Genomic DNA, 15,315 nt, shown 5'->3' on the forward strand with positions numbered 1-15,315 from the left:
AGAATTCAAAAACATAAAAAGGTGCGCCCCCCCCCCCCCCCCAATGATATCTCTTTTTGTTTTTCAGGGTGTTTTTTTTCCTGTCACATCTTTCCTTTTCCCTCATCCATTTTTACCTTCAATGCTAACCTTACTATTAACCCTTAGTGCTTTGTTCTTGGACACCCGTCCTCCCCTGAGGCTGGCCACAGTCAAGCTGCCCCACAATAAAAAGCGATGAGGACCGTGTCACGTTCTGCATTGCTCGAGATGAGCCGCACTGAACTGTCTGGCCTCATTCACCTGCGTGCATTCCCATAGCTCTTCACTGCTACATGTTGCATGTCATGGGATATTCAGAAGATGAGCACATGAGAAGTATCGAGCTGTGTCAGACCAATGTGGCCCAATATCCTCTCTCTGACAGTGGCAAGTAGTGGATGCTTTTGAGGGAGGGGATATGAATGAGGCATGTCTAGTTTAACTGTAAAGCAGTGGAATTGAATGGTGGAGGGACTAAGCTGCATCAGATTATCACAACTGATGCCGAATAAAGTGAGGTTTATCTGCATCTCAAGGGAGCAGGGATCCCTTGTGCCTGCACTGAGTTACGTACGTTGTCGGAGGAAAGTGTCACAGTCTATTCGGGCTGCAAATGTGGAATGGTTCTCATAGCATCATAGAAAATGGGGGTTGGAAGGGACTGCAGGAGGTCACATCTAGTCCAACCCCCTGCTCAAAGTTTTGCAGAGAAGGCAAAGAGGCCACCAACAGGTCAGCCGTAGCTCGCACATTCACCAAGCCCAATGAAGACAAGGTGTAACCACTTCTGCAACATCGACGTGCTCTACGCCTCCTGTGCTTAGCAGTATATTTCCTATACCTCTCCGTTTCCTGGGGTGTCAGTGGAGGTGAACTTGACATTGGAGGGGAATGAGCATGTGCCAGGATGTCTCCTCTCTGCATTAAGGAAATCTCCATCATGTTGACTGCGAGATAGGCATGGTTAACAGGACCTTATGAGGATACAAAGGTGCCTTCCAAACAAACCTCTTTGGCACTCGATTCTCTTCCCGTTCTGCTCTTGGAGGTACTGTGTCCCTGGTAAGCTTGAAGGCACCATGGGGGAGAGGGATATGGGCACTGCTGTGAGGAACGTGTGCACCAGATACTGAGGTGTACTCAGAACAGCAAAGAGCTCCAGATTTCCTACCCCAGAACTGGACCTAGTGCATGATGGACTGCACACCAACGTGGAGCACGGGAAGTTTGCGTGATCTTCCCAGGTGAATGTTCGTTCCTTGGATGTTCTCACCTTCCTTCCCTTGGTCTCAGTATCTGTGCTATGTGTCAGGCATGAGCTCCCAGAGGTGCTGGTTTTGGCATCCTGTGAACAGGTCCTACGCTGAGCATACTCGTTTCTTCTGTCAGGCACTGATCTAGTGCTTCCTAGCAAGAGTTTAGTGAACCTCTCCCCTTATGCTGCCTGGGACCCTTGTCTTGCTCTTCTGGGGCCGTTTTCAACGGAGGGACTAGTCTTTCCCATGTCATCTGAGTCACACCAGGCTTCCTATCCAAGTCACACCAGGCTTCACATCCCAGCCATAGCACTGGTCTTGAAGCTGCCCCAGAGCAGGACTTGGGTAGATGGTTTAATAGCATTTGAGTGCAAGCTTGCAAGATGCTGAACTTCCTCAAGATTGCACACGTTACTCAGACTTCCAAGAATATAAGAACATAAGAAGTATCGAGCGGTGTCAGACTGTCGCGGCGCACCCCGCTGCCCCGCTCCTAGAGAGGGGAAAACTGCTGGGGAAAAGCCCTATCAGGGATAATGAGTACAGCTGTGGGTTGCCAGGGCAACTAATAAGAGTCAGCTGCCTGTAGGGGGCAGGGCCTGGCTCCTATAAAGCCTAGAGTCAAGGCCAGGCTGGCAGTGCCCTGCCGGCAGCCGGAGGAGCAGGAGCAGGAGCAGGAGCAGGAGCAGGAGCAGGAGCAGGAGCAGGAGCAGGAGCAGGAGCTCCTGCAGTTAAGATGGGAGAAAAAGCTTAACAGCAAGTATAGCTCACAAGAGCTCCAGAGGCTGGAGCAATGATGTTAAATTACAGCCAGGAGGCTTATGTGGTTAGGGCCCAGTGCCTTGGGTTTTGGTTATAGCCAGGGGGCTCGAGTTTATGTTTGTGTTCTAGTGTATTACACCGGTGGTTTGGGTGAGGCTATAGGGGTTGGAGGAGGCCTCATAGGGACCCACAGGGGGTGGGACCCTGGCGCCTGTGAGGGCGCAACTTGCGGGGTGCGTAGACCCCAGCCCCAGAGAGGGGCAGCTTTGAGAAGCCCCAACGCGGGCACAACGAGCCCCAGAGAGGGGGCCATGTTATTAGGAAGCCCAGTGCAGGCGCGGTGAGCCTCTGAAACAGGGCTAGCGCTGCGGAAAACCCCGGAGCAGGGTAGAGTGCTGCGGTTGCCCCGAAGAGAGGGGGTAGTGGCACGGTGAGCCCTGGGAGAAGGGGGCAGCAGCGCGACGGGCCCGGGAGTCGGGGGCGTTACCGAGAAGTCCCCAGAGTGGGTGCGGAGAGCCCCAGATGGGGGGCTGTATTTTAGAAGCCCGAGTTCAGGCGACATTGGAGGGGAAGCCCCAGGAGGGGGCACTATAGAGAAGGCCCCAGAAAAGGGGCAACATTACAGGGAGGCCCCGAGTGGGCTCGGAGAGCCCAAGAGTGGGCAACACCGAAGAGGCGGCCCCAGAGAGCGGGCGAGAGTACACAGAGGAGGCCCGAGAGAAGGGCCGTGTATATATAGAAAGACATACCAGCGTCTATCCCATCAGCGAGGCTTGGGGCGTGGTATTAGGGGTTGGTAGGAGCCACGCATAGCCCGTAAGGCTAGGGTGCCTGGGGAGCACCCATCATACCGGGAGACCCCCAGGGGGATAGAGGTCCCAGCTATCCGTGCCCAGGGAGTCGTAAGGCAGCCTCCCAACATATATTAAACAGCGGCGGGCGAGAATCGAGGGTGCCCTTGGGCCGAATTGGCATGGAGAGAGGGCCTTAAGGAGATCACGGCCCTCCTATAGGACCCCGCCGTGACACAGACCAATGGTCCATCGGGTCCAATACCCTGTCTCTGACAGTGACAAGTAGTGGCTGGTTTCAAGGGACAGCATAGGAATGAGGCATGTCTAGTATAACCCATTCCATGTCATGCCCTGCCTGGCATTAATGAGGATATACAATGATCCATCCCCGATGGATCTATTTAGCAGTTCTCAGTGGCCCGGGCCTCCATGAATGTGTCCAATCCCTTCTTGAACCTGGATCTACCATCTGAACCTCCTGGGGCAACAAATTCCCCAACTCAACTATGTGTTGCATCAAAAAAGGTCCTTTCATTCATTTTAGACCTCTCTCCCACTAATTTTCTGTGGGTGCCCCCTTGTTGTAGCATGCTGAGACTCAGTAAATAACAGTTTCCTGTGCACGTTATCCATGCCCTGCTTGATTGTATAGCCCTCTATCACATCCCCCTTCTGCCTTCTCGTTTCCTGACAGCAGAGCCTAGACTGTTTTGGTCTCTCATGGTAGGGCAGCAGCTCCATACTCCTAATCATCATTGTTGGCCTTTGTGAAGCCCCAGGCACCAAAGGCAAAGGCAGCATATACATCTCCTGAGAAGAGGACTCGAATGCCTAGCCCTTGGGATGAAGGGACACTGCCAGTTCTGCTCAGCTGCCAAATCACTCAGTGCACATCACTCCCAAAGGAGTGCCTGAGGAAGCAGCCACTTGAACTCATGTACTTCTGAAATACTTCCAAATTAGTCTTTGGTAGCAGTCAATCTCAGAACACAGGGACAGACCGGTGATACCAATTTATCAACGGTCAGCATGTTACTTTTTGCCCGTAGCTTTGCATCTGGGTAAGGAAGATCTGAACGCTTCATAAACGTCCCTTCGGAGGGGGCTGGAACTCATGAGAGTCTTGACCAGGTGACTCCAAATCTGTGTCACAAGGGGCAAATGTCCCATGCTTACGGGTCTAAATAGCGGTGAAGCTCTCTTGAAAATCATGACCAAGGGTCTGTCAACTGCAAGTCAATAGATGCATCTAAATGAGAGGCTAAAAGTGCGGTAGACTCATTCTACTGCACGTTAGCGCGCCACGGAGAAAGCTGTGCTGATGTGCAGAATTAGTCTACTGCTCTTTAGCATCACTTAAAAAACTTGCATTGGCACTACTGCGTAGTAGTGCCCATTACTGAGCATTGAGTTAGTACCTGTTATTACAGGTCCTAAACATAGTCCACCGTAATTACGGAGCATGAATGCACATGTAGATGTGCCCAACGAGAGCAGGACCAGACTTAACAGCACTCAGCTACTTAAAGCTTGCGTTATTTTGTCTTCCTTTCCTTCTTGGTGCCTCAAAGAGATTAAGAAAAGAGGACAGAAGGCAGGGGAGTGGCAGAGAGGCATGAGCTTTCCTAGGTAACAACCTACCTCATCAGACGCTAAGAAAAAAGAATCATAAATAGCATAGGAAAGAGCTATCAAGTCACTGCTACAAGAGAAAACTGACTCACGAGGGACGGGCACACGTGCCAGATGAAAGAAAGAGAGCTGTGCAGGGGAAGAATGCTAGTGCTGCTCTTTTACAATATATACACTGAGATTCAAACTGCTTTTGTGTTTGTTTTTACCTATGAAATAAGGAATACGAAGTCTTGACTTTCCTGTTTTGCTAGAAAAGCCACTTGAAACATAGCCAATGCCATCGGGACAAAGGGGTTTTTTTCCCCTTGTATTTGTTAACAAGGGCTGTTACGAGCTGAGGCTGGCTTTGTCTGACAGGGGATTTCTGTCCTTTGTTGCTTTTCTGCAGGGGCCAGTCTGGAATGTGGAGGTCGTTTGATTTATCGGTGGAGTCGGAAACAGAAAGAAAGCAACTGCTCTCCTCTAACAGCACAGTCCTCCTCCAGGAAAGCCTGTGCAGTGCCTTCAGAAGACAGGCCAGGGGACAGAAATTCCCTAGGATGGGGAATGCATTTAACAGACATTTTGGTTTTAGGGCCCTTTACAACTTCCCTCTCACCTCTGCCTCTGCTTCACAGGGGCAAACTACCCTCTTCTCTCTCAAGTTATCCAGCTGATTAGCACAATTAGGTTAAAAGGAGACCTGATCAATCGGAGATCTGAGGAAGAATGTCTTACATTCAAAAATGGGTCTAACTTGATCCTGACTATACAGCAGGTGCATCTACATGAGACACTTAATGCGCAGTAGCCTAATACCACTATGCAGTAGTGCGCCAGGCAAAAAAACCTGCTAATATGCTACTGCACAGTAGTATTAGGCTACTGCACAGCAAGTGTCACAAAAAACCGTGCGCCAGTGCTACTGCACAGCAACTGTAGTTACTGCGCATTTGGTTAGTAATTCATTCAGTGAATACTACACTAAATGCACAGTAACTACTGCACATTAATGAACGTGTAGACGTGCTCGGTTGGTCTGATAACAGATATCATCTAAGAAATCCTTGCCTCTCGTTAAAAGGAGAGCAACTGTTCTGATTTGTACTTAGCTAAAACTGTGACTGCTTCTTTCTCAGACCTCACAAAAGGCACTAGAAGCTAAAACCAGCCTTTCTTGCCTCTCCTAAATGCATGAAGTGGTCCAATGAGATAATATCTTGCTCCATAAACATTACTTCACTAGAATATCTCATGGACTTGAGTCAAACTAAACAGCAACACAATCAAAGTTCAAAAACGGTCATAGTGAAAAGCTCCTCCTCTGTCTGCTGAAGGCTGGAGGTCACAGTCCTACTATCTCCCCCGTCTTCTAGTGCCCAACAAGGAAGTTAACACTTGATGCTTCTGAGATACAAGAGAGCAAGGGGAAAAAAAATCTTAAAACTTGAAAATTAAAAACCTCCGAGACCATCGCTAGGCGTCATAAAGAAGCCAAAATGGCCATAAAAAATCATGCTGTGACTTTGCAGTTCATCTCTAACAGCAATTATGATTGTATCAAAGTTGTGAGATGGATAACAGAAGCAGAGCAATTAGAGAAAGGACTGACTTACTGGAAGCTAAATACTGCTTCCTGTTAGGATGAGCAGCTCCTAGGTCTGCAATGGGAGGTGCAAGCATAGGTGAAAAACAGGATGTAGCCCAAATACCATCCAAACCATCTGTGCAGGAACCAGGACTGTTCCCTACAGTACTTAAACTTTCTTAATTTTGAATAACTCCAGTATTAAAGCATGGCTCACTCCTCTGAAATAACTGGCTTCATTGTCTGAATGCATCCCCAGTGCCTTGCCTGAATTTCTACCCTGTTCACAACCTCATCCTGTTATTTCTAGTTATTATTAGTGGCAGCATTTTAAACACAGGTTTTTCCCGTCCTTGACATTCATTTCCCAGATACCGGTAAATAGCAAAGCATTCTCAGTGAGGCTGACCCTGAAAAATTCAAACCTCTCACAACACCCAATGACTGCATAAAGACTGAGCACTAGGTACTTATGGGTTCTTAAGAAGGAATCCAGCTTGGTCGGCTCAGAACTCACCTATTGGTTTCAGTGGTGGGTGCAGGATCTGAGCCTTGGGGCCAAGTTCTGCTCTCAGGTACATCCATGCAGCTCCATGGATCTCAATGGTTTGCACGTGTACGTGCCAGTACAGTTCAACCTTAACTACCATATTCCACTTTGTGCCCTGCCAAGCTATACGAACTAGTGACCAACCCTTCTGGGATTTCTTTCTTTTCTGGGTCAACTTAGCAATTTCAGACTTTATTCAACAAAGTTGTTCAGAAGATGCTTTACTTGAAGGATTTCTTTATGTTAGTTAGAGTAGAATATTTAGAATATTCTTAAATTTTTAAATGATCCGGACCCTATGAACCTAAGGGACTGCCTTGCTCCTTATGTTTTACCTTGACCCCTGGGGTCAGCCAAGAACTACCTCCTTCAGGTACCATCTGTGCTGCAGATGGTCGTTCTTGGTGGTAATTCCTCCCTCCCCAAGGTGACTCACCAAAGCCCAGAACGGAGCGAGACTATTCTCAGCGGCAGCAGATGATAGAACAAGGAGCAATGGGCTCCAATTGCAGCAAGGGAAGCTGAAGTTAGATATTAGGAAAAACTTTCTCACTAGGAGGGTGGTGAAGCACGGGAACAGGTTACCCAGAGAGGTGGGGGAGTCTCCATCCTTTGGAGGTTTGAAGACCCGGGTACACAAAGCCCTGGCTGGGATGATGTAGTTGGGGCTGGTCCTGCTTTGCGCAGGGGGTTGGACTGGATGTGACCTCCTGAGATCCCTTCCACCCTCATGGTCTATGACTCTATGATCTCCCTGGAGGTCTTTTAATCTGGGCAAGCATTTAGCAAGCAAGGTTAGGTACTGTATGGGGAGGTTAGGTACTATGTCAAATAGCTCATATGATCTTACTTACTACACTGCTTCTGTAAGTTATTTTGTCTTTTATTGTAAGCTGCTCTGAGCCTCTTTTTGGGAAGAGTGGCATATAAATACAGAAATAAAATAAATTATAGGTTAAGCTGAGTCAGGAATACTTTGAAATATGTGCTCTAGCATTTTGCTGGATTGTGGTCTACACAGGCAGACACGGGCTTGTTCACTGCTGGGAACTTTCTCCAGGTTTGGGTCAGCTTTAAATAGTTTTGTTTTGTTTTTTCCTTTCCAGGACATTTGTTTTGAAAGAAAGCTGCCTTTCTTGTGTTCAACCAAACAGTCTGGAAGTTCACAGGGGAAGGTGCTTCCAGGGTTTTTCCGCCAAGCACAGACTGCAAAAATACTTATCTAACCAATGGAAATCTTTCCAATCGTAACTGGCTGTTCTGGCCACTTCATAAAAATGTAGCCCAGTGTAAAAGCCTGCAAGCCAGTTCCCAAATTGATTTAATGCTAAGGATAGGCCAAATCCAGAGCTCCTTGTTCAGACCCATTGAAGTCAGTAGTTGTTTGCTTGAGCAAGAGCCAGATATAACCTAGGTGAGGATCTCTAGATTTGGGTAATTAATAATGTGTTGCACGTACACTGAGACATTTTCCTCTTCATCTTATATTTATGCTCAAATATATGCAGAGTGTAAATGCCAAGGAGGGAGAAGGATTATTCAGTGCACAGATTAAATTGGAAAAGGGAAATTTGGGATGGATGTCAGGAAAAGGATCTTGTGTAAAATCCTCACCTGCCACCCGATTCTGCCTATTTATATAGAGAAGCAGTGCCATGTGTAGTCACATGGGGGTCATAGGGACTTCCAGGATAAGGGCTCCTCAGTGTGAATGCCTTTGGTCAGGACTGGGTTCAAACAGCAGCGTCTGAATTGCTACCTAGATCCCAACTAGATAATTCAGTGTAGGCAATAATCTTGTAATGCCTCTAGCACGATGGCATGGTATACAGGTCTTCCCCACCTCTAATTCCCATAAACTTCTGATGTCCACATTTCCAGCCTTAAGCTGGGGTTGTTTGCAGGCCATGCCAGGACAAGACATGTAAAACCTGCCAATGTATCGCCACTCCCACAATAAGTGCGCCCCCAAACAGCACCATCACTGTTCCTGGATCTTACACCTGCACCTCCAGAAATGTAATACATCTCATCCAGGGCACTGAATATCCTGATGGGAACTAGGTAGGAGAAACAACAGCTGCACACCAAAATGAATGCACGCCGAAAATCTATCAAAGACAAATCTACCCAATGACCTGTGGGTACACACTTCTCATAAGACAACCCTCTCTCTCCAATCTCTCAATTCTAGTCCTCCATGGGAATTTACAAAACACCTTTCGCAGATGAGCCTATGAACTTCACTTCACCAATCTACTGGATACACAAAATCATGGACTAAAAATAGACATTGGATTTATGGCACATTATAATCTGCCTGCCATCCAATAACCCCAGGTAACCTTTCTACATTTTACCAGGTTAACATTTTACATTTTATCCCTGGTTAACATCCCCCTTTTTTGTTTCCCCTCCCACCTACCTGTCTTGCACCCATTAACTCCCATCTCCTCTGATCTTCCCTGCTATGCATTTGCATTTTCACAGACCTGCATTTTGCATATTGGCTTAAGCTTCTATTCGACCCCTAGAGAGCACACAAACACCCCCTCCCTCTGCCTGAATAAGACTCTCCCTATGCCTGAAGAAGGGTGCTTGTGCTCAAAAGCTTGCAAAGAACATTTTTTTCCAACTATTCAGTTGGTCTAATAAAAGATATCACATTTACCCAAATAACCTTGTCTGACTACTTGCTTATACATCCCAGTCATATTTGTTTTTTGGGAAGAAGAAGAAAGGTGCGTAACATTCGAAAGAGTAACTACTTTGTTTAAAGAGTCCTATTCTTTTCTTAGGAGTTGAATTCTGGTTTGAAGTCTTCTCTTCCACTGGACTCTCCTATTGCCCAGGTCAAGAAAGCAACTGCTTTTCAGCAAGATGGATGCCTCTAGTACAAATGCACAGAAATGCTGGTTTTAATTAAAAACATTAAGGAGTAACATTGCAAGGCTTTTACAGGGCAACAAATCACTCCTCGCTAATGAACTTTTAGATGGTTGAGATCAGCAAAACAGGGTAATTTTCCCTTAAGAAACTACTGCTCCCCTATATTAATGCATTAAAATGATAGACCAGCAATGTGGAGTGTAAATCGGATTCTTTCCCCTCATTTCTCTATCAAGTAAACTTCGCTCTGCCTTGTTTTAGCAATAGGAAATATAAAAGTTTAATGATTATTCAGACTGGAAGGCCTCCATATATTGCTTTTATATAAGCTGCTGTGTACAAAAGAATATTAAAACTAATGAGGCAATAAAGTTTAGCTCCAGAAAGAATAAACAAAATAAACAAGGAAAATAATATAAACTGTGGGCAAAACTCTAATCTCCTCTACACTGGGTAAAGTACAGATAACCTTGACTTCTCTGCAGTTCACCCAGATTTCCAGAGCTGGTATTAGGCTTATGGGGGCCGTGGGCAGAAGCTAAAGGGGGGGCAAATGCATTGTATGCTTGTTCCTAAAGCTGATTCTCCTGGCTTTCTATCATAATATCTACCGTCCAAATGTTGGTTCCACTGAAGCTAATGGGAGCTCTGCTATTTAACATGATGACCACTCAAAAGCGATAGCAGACGTCAACGTTTTCTCTGTCTCCATACCAGACACGTGCACTGGGCCCGCCTGTCCCAATGGCCATCAAGCCTAGCAAGATACCAGCATCACTTGCCACTTGTTATTCTGTACTGGAACAATACAGTCCTGCCTGAATAGACCAGACAAGAAGCGCTGCTATCTGCTGAGCCCAGTCAAAAAGGCAGGAGGCACTTATCTGATCGTGCCCTAGAACTGCCAGATAGGCTAGAAGTGGGACAGGAGCTTTGCAAGGGAACGGTGTGATGATAACTGTTTGTAGAGAGAGATGTTAAGTGATAACAGTGACTAGACTATTTGTATTTCTAGCACAGCGTCCCAGTAACTCAATAGTGTATGGCAGCATTGTACCACTATCTTGTCACAGCTAATGCAGTCTTTATCAGCTGTTATTACTATAGCACTAGCTATTTTACAGCCGGGCATGGCAGAAAAGGCCTCTTGCTCTGGTTCTGGAGGCATAAGAGCAAGCCCAGCTTGAGCCAGCTTCCCATGTAATTTGTGGAGTCAAAGGTGAGCAGATTGGATGTTGGCCAAATCCCTCCCTTGAGGGCTGTTGCAACTGGCATGCTTTAACCAGGCTAAGCCAATGGACTATTAGCTGGGAAAACACATGACCTGACAATCAAGGTCTGTACTTGGAAGACTGTGGGGAAATAGAGCTGGAAGGGGCCTCAGGAGGTCACTGGCAACTTCAAACTAGCACTGATGGCTGAATGACCTTAGAGCAGCATGTGTGCATGTTTGCTGTGGGGATGGGTACAGGTTGCACAGCCCCAGGACAAAGCTGATCATAAAGAATCTGGTACTTTATGGTCTAAAATGCACAGGATGAGAAATGCACGGGGGAAAAGGGTGTTTGTCAGACGCAAGGCATGGTGTGTCTGATGCACATGGAACAAGCATTCGTTTTGATCCACATAAAAAAGAGAACAGGAAAAAGTTGTAACGTTGCACGAGTTGTGGGGATGTGATTTAGGCTAGTGCCTTGTCACAAGTGTCCAGTATTCACGCCTTGTCGTTAACACAAGTGCATTAGTGAGTGGTGCTTTTGCCACCTGGCTGAGCCTGTGGTCACGCTTTCTATGACGTCAAGGTCCGAGGGAACGCAAGCCAGCACATGGCCTGCAGCAGGAGCACCCCTGACACCGGTCATGGACTCCAACCCCCTAATCAAGGTAGGATCATCTCTGTTTAAACTTCCTAGTATCCAACCTAAATATCCCTTGTTATATCTTAACACCTTTTTTCCTCTTCCTGTCCTCTGCGACCACTGAGACATGTCTGTTAGCATCCCCTTTATAACTACCCTTCAGATATTTAAGGACTGCGATCTAATTCCTCCCCAGTCTTTGCTTCCCCGGACTAGATAATCCCAGGTCTTCCTACATTTCCATGTAACATCTGATATCCTCAGCTCATACCAGAAGGGAGGCACAAATATTTGTGCTGTTTATTAAATGAGGGTTAATGAAAACTGGCACTACAAAGTACCATTAAAAAAAGTGAAGTACCACTATTGTGAGGCAGACGCACATTTAGGGAGTGTTATTTTACTACACCAAAACTGGAAATAAGCTACTGCTGACCTGGCCTGTCATCTAGATGGGGTAACACTGACATCAACCCTTGGGAGACCCTCGCTTGGGACCAACCAAAGAGGAGGAAGGCTCTTTGGGAGGGACCCCAACACTTTGAAACAGCTTGTCGACAGGCAGAAGAGGAAAAGAGGAACGGGCGAAAAAGAACGTGAGGACATCCAACACTGCAACACAGTGGCCACCTCTCCTGGAAACACCTGTCCTCACTGCAAGTAGACATGTGGATCTAGAACTGGGCTATGGAGCCACTGGCAGACTCACTATTAAGATCCTTGGAAGACAATCTTGCTCGTTCGTGAGTGATCACCATCATCAATCTAGACGGAAACATGGCTGGATTTTGCAACCCTGGGGTCACGGTATTTATGACCTTCATCCTCCTTCCTGTTGTTTATTATACTTATCTGCAATGTCTTGTCTTAAATCAGGACCTAATATCACAAATGATGCTTTCACATCCTCTCACTATTACTTTGCTCTTCCCTTCTCTGTAGGTTGTACCCACTTGTTATCTCTGCTCTTGGACAGCAAGCCATCTTTCTTTCACCTTAGCATGCTGTGCCCCGATCTAGGATCGGAGGCACCATCACAATTCAAATAAAATAGATGCTTTTAGGCTGTCAGCTCTTTGGGATGGGGGCTTTGTCCCTCCTTGGATTTGTCTTGTGCCTTGCAGAATGGAGCTGCAACCCTGACTGGGACTTTGGGTACCAGTGATAATATTTAATACTGAGTAGATCCATTGGTGAAAGGCCAGAAACGACTCCACTTATTAGGTACCTAAATGTGATGCTACTTCTTGCTGTTCAAGACCCTGAAAACCAGCGAATACAAAAAAGTGGATGCGTCCTTCTGATTGCAGGGGTTTAGGTTGTAGCCCTGCAACATGGAAGATATCGAATTCAGCCGTCTATACCTATGTCCTTCTGATTGCTGCATTTCGTGACCTAGTCATAGGACTACGATGATGGACTGTTACAAAACTAGGCATGTTAATGCTTTTTCAGTGATGTGAGCAGGGTGGAATCACACTTAAGCACCTTATATATGAAACAGAATCAGGCCATATGTGTTTACAAGCCAGGGCCTTTACACGGTCTCTTCTTTGAGACAGGATGAGCGCCTTTCTACGAGCAGCTAAAGACCCGAGCACAACAGGCCCGATTCTTGATCAGTGGCACCAGCCACTGTGGCAGCAGAATAACCCCAAGCAGTCGTCTCCTGATCTAACTCTGCTGCTTTCATAGCCCCAAGCCAAAAAAAAGGTGCATTTGCCTTCGTCTACTCAATTCACGATTCCGCAGATTTTGCGGAAACCACGACATCCGGGATTGTCTGTGAAACCAATTAAAAAAAAAAAAAAGGTAATAAAAATAAAATGCTGGCCTGCCAATGGGGAACAGACAAGAGCAGAAGACAAGATGGCAGCCAGTGCCTCTCCACCAATCAGCACCGAGGGGCGGGGCCAGCAGAGCACACCCAGGAAATAGCCACAAAATTTGCTCTTTATGCTGTAACCAGCTACAAAAACTGCTTAGTAGGTCCCTCTTCATCCTTATGAAAGGGAGCAAATTCATTTTTATCCATTTTGATGGGAGATCTCTTTGCAGACAGACAGAAGCAGAACGGTATGAATCTCCCACCCGGGTCATGCAAATTTTCTGGCTGGCAATGGCTCGCACGGGGAATATAGCGTGCTGGTTACAGCTTGCCGGTGCAAGAAGGTCAGCAAGGGATCCAAAGCTCTAGGTCTGGATCTTTCATTTAAAACAGGGCTGCCCGTCGAGCCCTGAAACTAGCAGCATGAAACGCAGCCTGCACCCTCGTGGCCATATCACCTCTGCATTGACCCTAATAAAAATGAAAATTTAGGGAGAAAAGGTTGCGGCAAGGCAGAGGAAGCAGGCAGGAGGGCAGCTTCGCAGGCTCGCTTTTCTGAAGTCAGAGTTGAGAGCAGCGCTTTCAAAACTCCCCTTGGCAAAAGCCACCGAGGGTGAAATCACAGCTGGTCTGCATCAGAACAAGGCGACCTCTGCTCTTCTTGGGACTCCCCGCCTCCTACACAAAGCCAAGGGGATATCTTATAGGGCAGGTGTCCAGCAGAGCGACTAGCTACAAGAATCCTGCTCCCAAACACACCTGGAGGGGGCAGTGGTCCCAGCTTAAATGCAGCTACGGTCTTTCAGATACAAGCCCCTTTAGGAATACTGTCAAGCAAGGACTGGGTTTTTATTTCCCATATTCCAGTCTGGCACTGGGGACGGAAATCACTGCTCCAAGAGGGAGTGAAAGAGCCGAGAGAAAAACAGAAACAGGACATTTAGATGAACATGGGGAGGAACTGACTGTTGTCCACAGCAATAAATACTTTGCATTTTGAGATCAACAGGAAATCTATAAATCAAACATCAGCAGTCGCAAGCACACCCGAAAGCTGCGGTTTTTTAGTGTGTCTACAACAATAGTTCCTGGCCTTTCTAGGCTGGCGGCGCCCCTCCTTAGTCTTGAGGCACCCCTGGGAAAAAGCCAGCTCTTCGTTTCTGATCATTATGGACTTCAGAAAAATAACAGAGCAATTCTGCTGCTGCAAAGAACTCAGAAAAACCGCAGCAGCTCAAAATGCGCGTGCCACTACCGATCCCTGTTTGCAACCTCCAGGTTTATCTCGTGAATCGTGTTTGCCCACCCAAGTGTTAACACGGTGTGGCACCCTGCAGCTCCCTTGAACAGATCTCAAGGCACCCGGGTTGGGAATCACTGGGCTAGACATTCAGCTGTGGACAGAGGAGATGGTTATTCTTTAGGCTGGTGCCAGGCAGTCGGCACCTGCTCGGGCAAGCAGAGGGATCACTTCGGGGAACTTACGTTTGACGAATTTGATTAAGGAGACGTCCTGCATTGCATCCGATTCAGATCTGAGCTGGCTGAGCATGCTTTTGCTCTTCTTAGCATCGCTCTCCTTCTCTCGTGCCACCTGGGAAAAGACCAGAGAGAGGCTGTCAGGTTTTGAGCGTGCTGCCAGCTGGTCGGGTGAACTCTCCTGCTCTCTGCAGCTGCAGCCCAGCTGCAGGGTTTCACTACAAGAACACGTGCTCGTCCTGAATCGTGGCTCAGCCTTCTATCCAGAGGAGGATGCGAATGAGCTATGTCTCACCCCCCACCAATCTCAAAGTATTTAACACATGACATAAAAATAATACCACTCAACGGCACTGGGTGGCATAGGCGTGGGCAGGAAGTGAAGAATACAACATGTGGCATACAGTAGCCTGGGATGTTCTTGCAACTGCTAGAGAAACTGAAGCAGTAAAATGCACTCCTCCAACTCAGAATTTGCCCAGGATACCAGGACAGACATCCCCAACTCAGGGGAAGGTCAGGAAGCCTGAAATGATCACAAATGAACAGGTCACATTGATTTTCTACCCACTACGAAGACAGCACCTCGACGAGCCAAACATCTTGCTGGTCGCTGCTGGCCAAATAGCAATGCTCCTGTCTCGCTTCCCAGAGGACCTCGCTTTCCCATTTCCC

At 47.2% G+C, this 15,315-nt stretch overlaps 1 protein-coding gene across 2 annotated transcripts in view; it reads right to left on the minus strand.

The window, feature by feature from the left end:
• Window positions 1-15,315, minus strand: part of SLCO2B1 (solute carrier organic anion transporter family member 2B1) — a 119,866-nt gene that overhangs the window by 37,847 nt on the left and 66,704 nt on the right. For both annotated transcript variants that reach the window (XM_025193034.1, XM_025193033.1), the window contains exon 8: window positions 14,647-14,755. In XM_025193034.1, the coding sequence (XP_025048819.1) occupies window positions 14,647-14,755 (109 nt within the window). The remainder of the gene's footprint in view (window positions 1-14,646; window positions 14,756-15,315) is intronic.

This window comes from Alligator sinensis, unplaced genomic scaffold (genome assembly GCF_000455745.1).
Source record: "Alligator sinensis unplaced genomic scaffold, ASM45574v1 scaffold1381_1, whole genome shotgun sequence".
Lineage (NCBI taxonomy): Eukaryota > Metazoa > Chordata > Crocodylia > Alligatoridae > Alligator > Alligator sinensis.